At 40.9% G+C, this 14,542-nt stretch overlaps 1 protein-coding gene across 4 annotated transcripts; it reads left to right on the top strand.

Moving 5' to 3' along the window:
* The first annotated feature begins 1,409 nt into the window (after positions 1–1,409).
* Positions 1,410–13,869, top strand: LOC110523717 (E3 ubiquitin-protein ligase NEURL3-like). Of its 4 annotated transcripts, none has more exons than XR_002473482.3 (5): positions 1,415–1,650; positions 7,083–7,592; positions 7,711–7,893; positions 13,044–13,429; positions 13,669–13,869. XR_002473482.3 is itself a non-coding variant. In XM_021602656.3 (4 exons), the coding sequence occupies exons 1-4, from the start codon at positions 1,629–1,631 to the stop codon at positions 13,223–13,225; spliced, it is 897 nt and encodes a 298-aa protein (XP_021458331.1). In that variant the 5' UTR covers positions 1,410–1,628; the 3' UTR covers positions 13,226–13,469. The 4 variants fall into 4 exon arrangements, 2 of the variants coding, with proteins under 2 accessions (XP_021458331.1, XP_036833289.1); XR_016496041.1 differs by lacking the exon at positions 1,415–1,650 and adding an exon at positions 4,713–4,868; XM_021602656.3 differs by lacking the exon at positions 13,669–13,869 and having other exon boundaries at positions 1,410–1,650; positions 13,044–13,469.
* Positions 13,870–14,542: the final 673 nt, after the last annotated feature.

The raw sequence follows: 14,542 nt of genomic DNA, 5'->3' as shown, positions 1-14,542 counted from the left end.
TGCTCCTAAACTGCTGTAGAAAAGCCACTACGGTTTGCAACTGCACATGGGGACAAAGGTTGTACTTTTTGGAGAAATGTTCTCTGGTCTGATAAAACAAAAATAGAACTGTTTGACCATAATGACCATTGTTATGTTTGGAGGAAAAGGGGGGAGGCTTGCAAGCCGAAGAACACCATCCCAACCGTGAAGCACGGGGCTGGCAGCATCATGTTGTGGGGGTGCTTTGCTGCAGGAGGGAGTGGTGCACTTCACAAAATAGATGGCATCATGAGGTAGGAAAATGATGTGGATATATTGAAGCAACATCTCAGGACATCAGTCAGGAAATTAAAGCTTGTTCGCAAATGGGTCTTCCAAATCGACAATGACCCCAAGCATACTTCCAAAGTTGTGGCAAAATGGCTTAAAGACAACAAAGTCAGGGTATTGGCCATCACAAAGCACTGACCTGAAGCCTATAGAAAATGTGTGGGCAGAACTGAAAATGCGTGTGCGAGCAAGGAGGCCTACAAACCTGACTCAGTTACACCAGCTCTGTCAGGAGGAATGGGACAAAATTGACCCAACTTATTGTGGGAAGCTTGTGGAAGGCCACCCAAACCATTTGACCCAAGTTAAACAATTTAAAGGCAATGCTACCAAATACTAATTGATTGTATGCAAACTTCTGACCCACTGGGAATGTGATGAAAGAAATAAAAGCTGAAATAAATAGTTCTCTCTACTATTATTCTGACATTTCACATTCTTAAAATAAAGTGGTGATCCTAGCTAACCTAAGGCAGGGAATTGTTACTAGGATTAAATGTCAGGAATTGTGAAGAACTGAGTGTTAATGTATTTGGCTAAGGTGTATGTAAACTTCTGACTTCAACTGTATGTATGGCAGGACCAAACTGGGGAGAGAGGTAGGAGCAAGCCCATATAATGCTTTGTAGGTTAGCAGTAAAACCTTGAAATCAACCCTAGCCTTAACAAGAAGCCAGTGTAGAGAGGCTAACACTGGAGTAATATGAATAATTTTTTTGGTTCTAGTCAAGATTCTAGTAACCGTGTTTAGCACTACCTGAAGTTTATATAGTGCTTTATCCAGGTAGACGGAAAGTAGAGCATTGCAGTAGTCTAACCTAGAAGTGACAAAGCATGGATGGATTTATCTGCATCATTTTTGGACAAAGTTTCTGATTTTTGCAATGTTATTTAGATGGAAAAAAAGCTGTAATTGAAATGTTTGTCGTGTTTGTCAAAAGAGAGATCAGGGTCCAGAGTAAAGCCACAGTCCTTTCAGTTTTATTTGAGACGACTGTACAACCATCAAGATTAATTGTCAGATCCGGCATCACCTCTTCTTTATTGCAGACATGAAATAAAACAGTTAAAGTATAAATATTGCCAAGTCATTTTGCTAAGCAAAGACAACGTGATATGTGGAAGAGTGGGTAGGGGAGGCTGTGTTTTTATGCCACTCCCCCAACCTTTAACTGAAGAGGTTGTGCTGTCTCAAAACAAAACTATACACGCCACGCTAAGAAGAGCCAACATCACTGCTGCCTTGCTACTGTATCAGTCCAGTGTGAAGACTCCACGGGAAGAAGCCAACTTCAAGACTGGCAAACCTGAAGAGGATGGAGATTGGTATGAGCACTGGTAAGAATACAATATGAATATTATTCACATTCCGATGTATTCATCAATATCTGTCTAGACAGATATAACACGTGTACATAAATTAAATTAATTAGAAATGTAGATATAATTAGACATTCAAAATTTAAAATACTATTTGGCAACATTTTGCACAAAAAAGTATGTAGTTAATTGATATGCATGCTTTCTAGAGAGTTAAACTGATTATCTGATACTGGCGCTCTGTAGCGTTGTGTTTTTATCAGTGTTGGAAAAAGTACCCAAATCTCATACTTGAGTAAAAGTAAATATACCTTAATAGAAAATGACTCAAGTAAAAGTGAAAAATATACTTAAGTATAGTTAAGTATAATTTCTGAATTAGTTATTTATTTATTATTATTGTATTTTTAACCCTTTTTCTCCCCAATTTCGTGGTATCCAATTGGTAGTTACAGTCTTGTCTCATCACTGCAACTCCTGTAATGGACATGGGAGAGGCGAAGGTCGAGAGCCATGCGTCCTCCGAAACCCAATCAAGCCGTACTGGAAACCAGCCGCACCAATGTGTCGGAGGAAACACCATGCAGTGCCTTGCGAATGTATTCGGCCCCCTTGAACTTTGCGACCTTTTGCCACATTTCAGGCTTCAAACATAAAGATATAAAACTGTATTTTTTTGTGAAGAATCAACAACAAGTGGGACACAATCATGAAGTGGAACGACATTTATTGGATATTTCAAACTTTTTTAACAAATCAAAAACTGAAAAATTGGGCGTGCAAAATTATTCAGCCCCCTTAAGTTAATAATTTGTAGCGCCACCTTTTGCTGCGATTACAGCTGTAAGTCGCTTGGGGTATGTCTCTATCAGTTTTGCACATTGAGAGACTGACATTTTTTCCCATTCCTCCTTGCAAAACAGCTCGAGCTCAGTGAGGTTGGATGGAGAGCATTTGTGAACAGCAGTTTTCAGTTCTTTCCACAGATTCTCGATTGGATTCAGGTCTGGACTTTGACTTGGCCATTCTAACACCTGGATATGTTTATTATTGAACCATTCCATTGTAGATTTTGCTTTATGTTTTGGATCATTGTCTTGTTGGAAGACAAATCTCCGTCCCAGTCACAGGTCTTTTCCAGACTCCATCAGGTTTTCTTCCAGAATGGTCCTGTATTTGGCTCCATCCATCTTCCCATCAATTTTAACCATCTTCCCTGTCCCTGCTGAAGAAAAGCAGGCCCAAACCATGATGCTGCCACCACCATGTTTGACACTGGGGATGGTGTGTTCAGCTGTGTTGCTTTTACGCCAAACATAACGTTTTGCATTGTTGCCAAAAAGTTCAATTTTGGTTTCATCTGACCAGAGCACCTTCTTCCACATATTTGGTGTGTCTCCCAGGTGGCTTGTGGCAAACTTTAAACTACACTTTTTATGGATATCTTTAAGAAATGGCTTTCTTCTTGCCACTCTTCCATAAAGGCCAGATTTGTGCAATATACGACTGATTGTTGTCCTATGGACAGAGTCTCCCACCTCAGCTGTAGATCTCTGCAGTTCATCCAGAGTGATCATGGGCCTCTTGGCTGCATCTCTGATCAGTCTTCTCCTTGTATGAGCTGAAAGTTTAGAGGGACGGCCAGGTCTTGGTAGATTTGCAGTGGTCTGATACTCCTTCCATTTCAATATTATCGCTTGCACAGTGCTCCTTGGGATGTTTAAAGCTTGGGAAATCTTTTTGTATCCAAATCCGGTTTTAAACTTCTTCACAACAGTATCTCGGACCTGCCTGGTGTGTTCCTTGTTCTTCATGATGCTCTCTGCGCTTTTAACGGACCTCTGAGACTATCACAGTGCAGGTGCATTTATACGGAGACTTGATTACACACAGGTGGATTGTATTTATCATCATTAGTCATTTAGGTCAACATTGGATCATTCAGAGATCCTCACTGAACTTCTGGAGAGAGTTTGCTGCACTGAAAGTAAAGGGGCTGAATAATTTTGCACGCCCAATTTTTCCGTTTTTGATTTGTTAAAAAAGTTTGAAATATCCAATAAATGTCGTTCCACTTCATTCTTCACAAAAAAATACAGTTTTATATCTTTATGTTTGAAGCCTGAAATGTGGCAAAAGGTCTCAAAGTTCAAGGGGGCCGAATACTTTCGCAAGGCACTGTACACCTGGCGACCATGTCAGCGTACACTGCGCCCTGCCCGCTACAGAAGTCACTAGTGCGCGTTGGGACATTCCTGCTGGTCCAACCCTCCCCTAACCCAGACGACGCTGGGCCAATTGTGCGCCGCCCCATGGGTCTCCCGGTCGGCTGCGACAGAGCTTGGACTCGAACCCATAATCTCTACTCGGGAGACCCGAGTCTATTTATTCTAACCCATAAAAAGGGACCTTGACCGAGAGGAGAATGTAGACTATTTCCCGTAATTGAGTAAACAGCTGGGGGTTTCTAAATAAATATATACAACAATTAAAAACAATCCATTGTACAGATTTGATAAATGCATACTTCACAACCAGGATGTGAACAAAGCATCAAAACAACTGCGGTGAATCATTCAAACTATTTCAAAGGTCTTGAAATAACCAGGTAAAAACTAACAAAAAAATGGCAACTTTAATATTAAATGGTAACCTGTGAGATTAGGTTAATAACTGGAAAGATTTCCATTGTTGTTTGTGTGTAGATGGTGCAAGTAATGAAATGAACATCTATTTTTAAATTTGCTAATTTAATAATTAGGGACCAATTATTAGCAAGTATCTAACAAATGATTTAATGAAAGCCGCTGAGAAATGAAACCATACAATCACATACAGTGGAATGTTTGTGGAGTCATAATATGCTATGTATAGAGTTTAACATCAGTTTCAGTATAGAAAACGTGCTTCCCACGTGATCTTGTTAATCATGTAAAGCTAGGTACAAGGAGGATGTTTCAGAGAAATGTCTTGCTTATAATAATGTTAATAATGTACTCATTCATATGACTTTTGGACTATGGAAAAAATAGAAGGGTTTAGCACGAGACATATTGACATATAATGAAACTGAAAGATCCATAACATGAGGGTAGTGCGTACGGCCCAGGACATCACTGGGGCTAATGTGCAGTCATAAACTGTTCTCTCTACTACCGCATGGCAAGGGGTACGGAGTGCCAAGTCTAGGACCAAAAGGACATTTTTTACCCGCAAGCCATAAGACACCTGAACAGGTAATCAAATGGCTACCCGGACTATTTGCATTGTGTGCCCCCCCAACCCCTCTTTTACACTGCTGCTACTCTATACCTACATGTCCATACTACCTCAATTAGCTCGACTAACCGGTGTCTGTATGTAGCCTCGCTACTGTATATAGCCTCGCTACTGTATATAGCCTCGCTACTGTATATAGCCTCTCTACTGTTATTTTTCACTGTGTTTTTTAGTTTTTATTTCGGAAGTTTACATACACCTTAGCCAAATACATTTAAACTCAATTTTTCACGATTCCTGGCATTTAATCATAGTACAAATTCCCTGTTTTAGGTCATTTAGGATCTCAACGTTATTTGTAGATTGTGAAATGTCAGAAAATAGCAGAGATAATGATTTATTTCAGATTTGATTTCTTTCATCACATTCCCAGTGGGTCAGAAGTTTACATACACTCAATTAGTATTTGGTAGCATTGCCTTTAAATTTGGTTTGGTGAATTTTGTCCCATTCCTCCTGACAGAGCTGGTGTAACTGAGTCAGGTGTGTAGACCTCCTTGCTCGCACACGCATTTTCAGTTCTACCCACACATTTTCTATAGGATTGAGGTCAGGACTTTGTGATGGCCACTCCAATATCTTGAGTTTGTTGTCCTTAAGCCATTTTGCCACAACTTTGGAAGTATGCTTGGGGTCATTGTCCATTTGGAAGACCCATTTGCGACCAAGCTTTAACTGATGTCTTGAGATGTTGCTTCAATATATCCACATCATTTTCCTACCTCATGATGCCATCTATTTTGTGAAGTGCACCAGTCCCTCCTGCAGCAAAGCACATCCACAACATGATGCTACCACCCCCGTGCTTCACGGTTGGGATGGTGTTCTTCAGCTTGCAAGCGTCCCCCTTTTTCCTCCAAACATAACGATGGTCATTATGGCCAAACAGTTTTTTTTTGTTTCATCAGACCAGAGGACATTTCTCCAAAAAGTACGATATTTGTCCCCATGTGAAATTGCATGGCGGTTTTGGAGCAGTGGCTTCTTCCTTGCTGAGCGGCCTTTCAGGTTATGTCGATATAGGACTCGTTTTACTGTGGATATAGATACTTTTGTACCTGTTTCCTCCAGCATCTTCACAAGGTCATTTAATGATATTCTGGGATTGATTTGCACTTTTCAATCCAAAATACATTTATCTCTAGGAGACAGAACGCGTCTCCTTCCTGAGCGGTATGACGGCTGCGTGGTCCCATGGTGTTTATACTTGTGTACTATTGTTTGTACAGATGAACATGGTACCTTCAGGCATATGGAAATTGCTCCCAATGATGAACCAGACTTGTGGAGGTCTACAATTTTTTTTCTGAGGTCTTGGCTGATTTCTTTTGATTTTCCCATGATGTCAAGCAGAGGCACTGAGTTTGACGGTAGGCCTTGAAATATTTCTACAGGTACTCCTCCAATTGACTCAAATTATGCCAATTAGCCTATCAGAACCTTCTAACGCCATGACATCATTTTCTGGAATTTTCCAAGCTGTTTAAAGGCACAGTCAACTTAGTGTAGGTAAATTTCTGACCCACTGGAATTGTGATACAGTGAGTTTGAAGTGAAATAATCTGTCTGTAAACAATTAGTGGAAAAATTGACTTGTGTCATGCACAAAGCAGAAGTCATAACCGACTTGCCAAAACTATAGTTTGTTAACAAGAAATTTGTGGAGTGGTTGAAAAATGCGTTTTATTGACTCAAACCTAAGTGTATGTAAACTTCTGACTTCAACTGTAATATCGTTTTTTTTTTACTTAAAAATTGCACTGTTGGTTGGAGGCTGTAAGTAAGCCTTTCACTGTAAGTATGTATTCGGCGCACGTGACAAATAACTTTGATTTGATGTTCATATTGAAAGATTTCCCCATATTTAGCAAATAATGAAACCATAAACGAACGGACATTTCTGCTTAAGTGTAGTCAACACCATGATATAATAATAAAGTTCATGAATATTCTGTACAACACATGAAACATTTTTAAGGTACTAAGCAGATTAAATCCATAAACTTCATCTTCCCACATGTTTTGACTTGTCAGCCATCTGCGAGAAAGTTTCAAATGTGTGTTAGCTTTAGGTTTTAAAGGAAGGTAGACTTGCCTGGTAAATATTTTCAGCTGATTGTTTAATTGTGTTTCATAATGTTTTGCTAACAATTTTCCTCCCTCCCCTTTAGAGATGTATCCACCCAATATATGTGGGCGTCACTGTCTGGGGCCCCTGTCCTTCCACAAAGGGGCCTTGGGAACCGATGTGTGTCTGAGTCTGGGAGGTAGACGTGTGGAGAGGGACAGAGAGACCTTCCAGAATGGTCTGACTTTCAGCAGTCGTCCAATCAGGGTCCAGGAGAAGATACATCTGCGGGTGGAATGTTGTGACCAACACTGGCATGGAGCTCTGCGGCTGGGCTTCACCATCATACCCCCCTCCTCCTCTGGGCCCCTCTTCCCTCCTGCTATGGCTATCCCTGACCTCACCACCACCTACGGGTACTGGGCATCCATCGTGCCCTCCAGTCTCATCATGCCAGGGGCAGAGCTCCGCTTCTGGGTGACCCCTCGAGGAATGCTGGTTTACGAGGGGCCAAATGGTTTGAGGTACAAGCTACTGAAGGGGGTGGATGTGACACGCCCCCTGTGGGCCATGATAGATGTCTACGGACAGACCAGAGCTGTGCTCCTATTGGGTGAGGCACATGGTGAATTTCTTGGTTGATAAAGTAGCTTGTACAATCTTTTATTTTATAGATAGTATCACATTAACTCCGACTGATCAGTGCTTTATGTTCTTCCTTCCTTTTTCAGGATCAGAAAAGAAAGACTTATTGAAGTTGCGGATCCGGAGGTCCTGTCCTGTCCCTCCTCCTCCCTCTGTGTCTCATAGGGACAGCTGCATGTGTGTGAACGAGGATCATCCCTGTCGCACCCCTCAGGACTACAGGCTCTCTGCTGACCCTATCCCTACCACACAGATAGACCACTCTATAGGTGTGTAACTAACTGCATTATTAAAGCCAGACAGTGCCAGCTCCAGGCATAAGCGACATAAACTGTCTTAGCCAGTAGGGGGTGACCAAAATAAATACATTAATTAATTAATAAATAAATATATATAAATATATATATATATTTAGGAACTCAGTTGGTGACTCAACTTATTGTTGAGAATTAGAATAGCAGAATACACAAGGTGCAATTTCGAAATTTGGTTGTGCATCAGTAGTCTTTTTCTTATGTCAGTCATTGACAGTCACTCAATTAGCCATGTCAGCTAACAGTTTTTAGATTGGTAAGTTAGTCTAGCCAGCTATCTAAGTTTGTAGTAACCATGGCCGAGTACCATGTGCCCAATGGCCCTGAACTCCCCCATTGATTTTGTTAGTCACTCGCACTCAGATATCATTAATATGGCCTAAGTCTTGACAAAATGTCTAGAATTGCAGGAAATTAGCTATAAAACTGCATACTTGTTCTCTCTGCCCCATGGCAAAATTATATTTGTTATCAAATTGCTAAGCTTTTCTCCACCCAATGGCAACATGTGTAGAATTGTAGAAAGCTTGCTTTAAAACTGCAACATTTTCTCTTCTCCCCATTGAAAAATGTGTAGAATTGCAGGAAATTCATTTTAAAATGTACATTTTTCTATCCACCTCCAAGAGGGGGCTTCCCAAACAAATCTCACTTAGGGCCCCCCAAAGGCTAGGGCATTCAGGTTGGCGAGTGTAGATATTTACAAAGTTGATACAGTTGCAGTGACGATTTTAGCATATACAGTGCATTCGAAAAGTATTCAGACCCCTTGAGTTTTTACACATTTTGTTATGTGACAGCCTTATTCTAAAATGTATTAAATAGTTTTTCCCTCATCTATTTACACACAATACCCCGTAATGACAAAGCAAAAACAGATTTTTTGATTTTTTTGCAAATGTATTAAAAATCATAACTGAAATCACATTTTACATAAGTATTCAGACCCTTTACTCAGTACTTTGTTGAAGCACCTTTGGCAGTGAATTACAGCCTAGAGTCTTCTTGGGTATGACGCTACAAGCTTGGCACACCTGTATTTGGGGAATTTCTCCCATTCTTCTCTGCAGATCCTCTCATGCTCTGTCAGGTTCGATGGGGAGTGTCACTGCACAGCTATATTCAGGTCTCTCTAGAGATGTTTTATTGGGTTCAAGGCTCTGCCTGGACCACTCTAGGACATTCAGAGACTTGTCCGGAAGCCACTCTTGCATTGTCTTGGCTGTGTGCTTAAGGTCGTTGTTCTGTTGGAAGGTGAACCTTCGCCCAAGTCTGAGGTCCTGAGCCCTCCGGAAAAGGTTTTCGTCAAGGATCTCTCTGTACCTTGCTCCGTTCATCTTTCCCTTGATCCTGAATAGTCTCCTCGTCCCTGCCGCTTAAAAACATCCCCACAGCATGATGCTGCCACCACCATGCTTCACCGTAAGGATGGAGCCAGGTTTCCTCAAGATGTGACACTTGGCATTCAGGCCAAAGAGTTCAATCTTGGTTTCATCAGACCAGGGGATCTTGTTTCCTTGACACTTTTTAGGTGTCTTTTGGCCAACTCCAAGCGGGCTGTCATGTGCCTTTTAGGAGTGGCTTCCATCTGGAGCTCTGTCAGAGTAACCATCGGGTTCTTGGTCACCTGCCTGACCAAGGCCCTTCACTCCCGATTGCTCAGTTTGGCCGGCGTGCCAGCTCTTAGGAAGAGTCTTGGTGGAGTCAGCTCTAGGAAGAGTCTTGGTGGTTCCAAACTTCTTCCATTTAAGAATGATAGAGGCCACTGTGTTCTTGAGGACTTAAATGCTGCAGACAGTTTTTGTTACCCTTCCCCAGACCTGTGCCTCGACACAATCCTGTTTCAAAGTTCTAGGGACAATTTCTTCGACGTCATGGCTTGGTTTTTGCTCTTACATGCAATTTCAACTGTGGGACCATATATAGACAGGTGTGTGCCTTTCCAAATCATGTCCAATCAATTGAATTTACCAAAGGTGGACTCCAGTCAAATTGTAGAAAAAAAGGATTATCAATGAAAACAGGATGCACCTAAGCTCAATTTCAAGTCTCATAGAAAAGGGTCTGAATATTTAAGAAAATAAGGTACGTTTTTTATTTTGTATAAATTATTTAAAAAATTAAGACCAGTTTTTTCGATTTGTCATTATGGAGTGTAGATTGATGAGGAAACACATTAATCAATTTTAGAATAAGGTTGTAACGTAACAAAATGTGGGAAATGTCAAGGGGTCTCAATACCGAATGCAATTTATATCTTGGTGGGGCAAACTCAAAATAAAAAATAAAATATGTAGATGCCTGCCGGCAAAGCCACTATACAAGCCTAAACAATAGATTCATTGCACTATAACGGTGACAAATGGTGCCCACACACTGTTAGGGTCTACATAAAGCTGTCCCAACTCCTTTCCACTGCTACAGCTGCCTATCAGTGGAGCCTTGTCTGGCAGCGAAACAGTTCATTCGGCGTCATTTACAGCCTTTAAAAAAAAACATAGCTGATATGGCTGACTTGCTAAAACAAATGTGGTTTCTACTGACAATTGAGATGTACAAACTTTGGCATAAGGGGACGATGAGCAGATAAGAGGCAATCCGTAATTTTGATTAAGATATTAATGATTGAGCTAGGATGGATTTAATATAACTATTTTGTTCAGCACTTTTGTAATGTACAGTGACAAAATTTAGAACATGGGTCGTTCTTACAGTGTTCTCCCTGTACACCAAGTCAGAACTGTAGGATAAATAAAGGGTGCATATAAGCAGACAATGAAAGCTCTTACAATATCAATGATTACATTTCTCTAAAACAGGCTATAGGCTACATGTGCACCACCAAGTCAGAACAGTAGGCTAAGTTATGAGGGGAAAAGGGACCAAATTATTAGGGTGAGGCACATGGGCTACCAACAGCTTACTACACACCATACACTTAGTATTACTTTCTTAGCTACAGTATACACATCTGACTGGCATATTACATAATTTAAGCAGCAGCATACAAGCCATTGTTGAACTCACGTTGTTGTGCTGTGCTCACTTGAACAGGAAGGTGGCGCAACAATCCTTTGTGGGCAGATTTTGTCATCAAAGTCTAGCATTCTCTGGATTTATGGTGCTTTCAAGACAACTGGGAACTCTGGGGTTAAAAATCAAGGTCATGACGTGTGATCTTCAGGTTGGAGCTCTAGAAAGAGGTCAGAGTTCTCAATATAAAATTCCGAGTTGAATGACCGTTATTTTCCCGGTCTGAGCTAATTTTTTTCCAGAGTTCCCAGTTGTCTTGAACTCACTAAAGTCTGAGATTTCCGAGTTTCCAGTTGTTTTGAATGCAGCAGAAGTCATAATGGATTGACAGCATGGCCAATGTTGAATGTTTATCATTTTAAAATTGGAAAAGAGACCCTTAAACCCAGACTTGGACCACATATCCACTCCACTGAACAGCAGGCTAGTGATTGCTTTGCAATTCTTGCCGTTAGCCACAGATTCCTCCCAAACCACTCATTGTTGAATTTCCAACTTGTTGTGTAATGTTTATGTCGAATGGCCGATGAGCACCGATATGTTTTTATCTGATTTTTCTTCAGAATTTTTCTTCAATCAAAGATTGAAAAGGATTTTCCAGTAGATTATCAACTTGATTCATGAGGATGACTGCTAGCTAAGATTTTGAAAATATGATGTTGGCATGATCAGTCCAATCAAAGCTACGGTAGATATAACGGGATTTGACGTAATTTTACCTTGGCCAATGACCTTGATCCTTCTTGGATGGGCACTTCTAATGTAACTCTATGGCTGCATTTCAAACTCATAAAAGACACGCCCTTGTCCACTTACCCTCACCTTTTGCCCTTGGGGGAATCCCCGTCACCATCTTGGACGTCGGTCCAAACTATTAGCCAAACAAGGGAAGTTCGCAAAGTAAGCCCCTCAGCCCTCATTATTGATCGAGTTTGCGACTGTACAATTATGTTCACGTTGGGGCCTGAAATGTCCCATAATTCAATTCGCAATGATTGTACATCCGCTATGAAAAGTCAGCCAAAACTTAAAACCTCAACGTTAATATGGATAAGTCAACATACAAGTGTAATAAAAACAAATGTAAAAAGGTTAGAAATTGTGCTACTAACGCACATGACGGCACAAACACATCTCGTAAAAGTAATGATGTTTTTGTTTGGTTAGCTTTTGGAAATTGTAGAAATAAAACATTTTCCTTCAGAAGTTCCAGCTAGGCAGGCTAACGTTAGTTAGCTAATTAATGCTATCATACAGTAGGCGTATATTAATAATGATATAGTTAATATAAGTAAACATGCAATCATAATTGACTGTAGCGCATATTAAGCACCCACAGGCTACAGTGGCTGAAAGCACAATCATCGCACGATGAACGAGTGACGAATTTCCATGCAAGGTGGTCCATTTTAAAAATCATTCCTTCCTCCCTCGCCCCTTGCCCTGCAAGTGTATACTCATCAGACATCATGATACGTCATCAGAAGAGTCCACTTAATTTGAGGGCTGAGGGGATAGGGTGTGTCTTTTAAGTGTTTGAATGCAGCCTATTGCAGCACCTAAGAGGCTTGAATTTTCGAGCTCTCCCCATAGATTTGGAGGTGATGTAGTGTCACCATGAGTGACAGAACACTGAACCAATCACGGCGCAACAAGAGAACATTACCATTACATATTTTCCGCTGGCTGCCTCACCAACATATAAAGCACTGAGCTAGGCTGAAACACCTGCAAATTGGAGCTGCCTTAAGAAAGCAAAAAATAGACCATGTTTGTGTGCCGCTTCATTAACTTAATAATCTTTATTTTTATTGTTTGCAAACGGATGTGTCAGGTATTAACGTCAAAATAACATGCAAAAACAAAAAAACATTGTTTTAGCTAAATAGGTGCCCCACCTACCCTGAATGATGGGTCGCCACTTGTGCAGTTGTACAGTTTTATTTCAATGTTTGGATATGGATTTCTGTTGACCTAAAGGAACTGTGGTCTATTTACAATATAGTTTTCTTGGCAGCCTCTTTTGTTGGTGACCGTAAAGTTACTTGCTTTCTATTTATTCTGCACTGTAGATCGGGACATCGCTGGCGATTGCGTGGTCTGTCTATCTGCTAGAGCTTCTGTGGTCCTTCCCTGCGCCCACCGCTGCCTGTGCCTTCGCTGCGCCCTGCGGGTCACGGCCGAGTTTGGAAACTGCCCGCTGTGTCGCCAGTCAATCAGATACAGCGACGAGGACAGGGGGATAAAAAGTTGACCAACCGATGGGGAAAGGAGGGAGAAAAGCAAAGATAATCTAATCAGCATTATATTAGTTCATAATATTGCAAACATTTCCCTTATGTTCTTTTTTATATCAACTGTCTATTTTTCACTGTGACTTATGTTATAATGTAGGCATGTATACTACATGTAGGCATGAATACTTGATGAAGAACGTCTCACTGTAGATGTTTTATTTGTCAATGAATCCAAATGTAAATAAATGCACCCAAAATGAAGACCGTTTCTCTTTTATTTGATAACTTTAAATAAATAGGCCTAGGGAAATTACAGTCAGACAACTATGTAGCCAACTGAAGAAAAAAATAGTTTATTCTCAAAATGAAAGCATATCAATATTTCTGGTACTACAAACACAGTTTCTATACCAGGCTACAGCAGAGATCTTGTGCAACTTCGGTGTGCAATATGCAGTAGGTCATGTCAGGATGAGCCTGCAGGAAGGGTACCACATGAGGGAGCGTTGAGATTGCCAGTGTTCTGCCATGGCCAGTGAAGAACCTGGATCTCAATCGCATTGAGTACGCCTGGGACCTGTTGGATGGAGGGCTAGGGCCATTCCACCCAGAAGTGTCCAGGAACTTGTAGGTGCTTTGGTGGAAAAGTGGGGTAACATCTCACAGCAAGAACTGGCACATCTGGTGCAGTCCATGAGGAGGAGATGCACTGCAGTACTTAATGCAGCTGGTGGTCACACCAGATACTGACTGTTACTTTTTATTTTGACCCCCCCTTTGTTCAGTGACACATTATTCCATTTCTGTTAGTCACATGTCTGTGGAACTTGTTCAGTTTGTCTCAGTTGTTGAATCTTGTTATGTTCATACAAATATTTACACGTTAAGTTTGCTGAAAATAAACGCAGTTGACAGTGAGTGGACTTTTCCATTTTTGCTGGGTTTATTCATTTTATCCACTTACAATACTTTGGCCGACAGAAGGTTTGTTCGAGACTCACAAGGGCCGGGTGAAGCAGCCCTTGTGGGCAGTCTCAGGGCTTGGATCTGGATACAGGTCGTGGTTCTCTAATCGTCTTTCGCTGTCTCCAAGCTTTACTGTCTGGGCACTAAATGACAAGGCAGGTAAGATTAATATTTTGTTGGATTTAATGCACCATCTATTCATATTTATCAAATAAATAATGATGGGCTATTCCAGGCTATGACATATCTAATGTTGTTTAGGCTACATGAGTTTTGTCTTTGAGTATTTGGCTATAAACAAGAAGCATAAGCATTTGTAATTCATGTGGAAGGGGAGGGAGGCAGTTCAATATTAACAATAGTTTATT

This window comes from Oncorhynchus mykiss, chromosome 5, assembly GCF_057628025.1.
Source record: "Oncorhynchus mykiss isolate SJ-2025 chromosome 5, ASM5762802v1, whole genome shotgun sequence".
Classification (NCBI taxonomy): Eukaryota; Metazoa; Chordata; class Actinopteri; order Salmoniformes; family Salmonidae; genus Oncorhynchus; species Oncorhynchus mykiss.
Note: the sequence above shows the minus strand (reverse complement) of the source record. Positions and strands in the feature narration are given on the sequence as shown.

Excerpts from the sequence above, each read along its gene's own strand:
- LOC110523717 (XM_021602656.3), top strand. The coding sequence starts at position 1,629 with ATGGAGATTGGTATGAGCACTG. Across the intron at positions 1,651-7,082 it reads GGAGATTGGTATGAGCACTG|AGATGTATCCACCCAATATA; the intron begins GTAAGAATACAA and ends CCTCCCCTTTAG. Across the intron at positions 7,593-7,710 it reads CAGAGCTGTGCTCCTATTGG|GATCAGAAAAGAAAGACTTA; the intron begins GTGAGGCACATG and ends TTCCTTTTTCAG.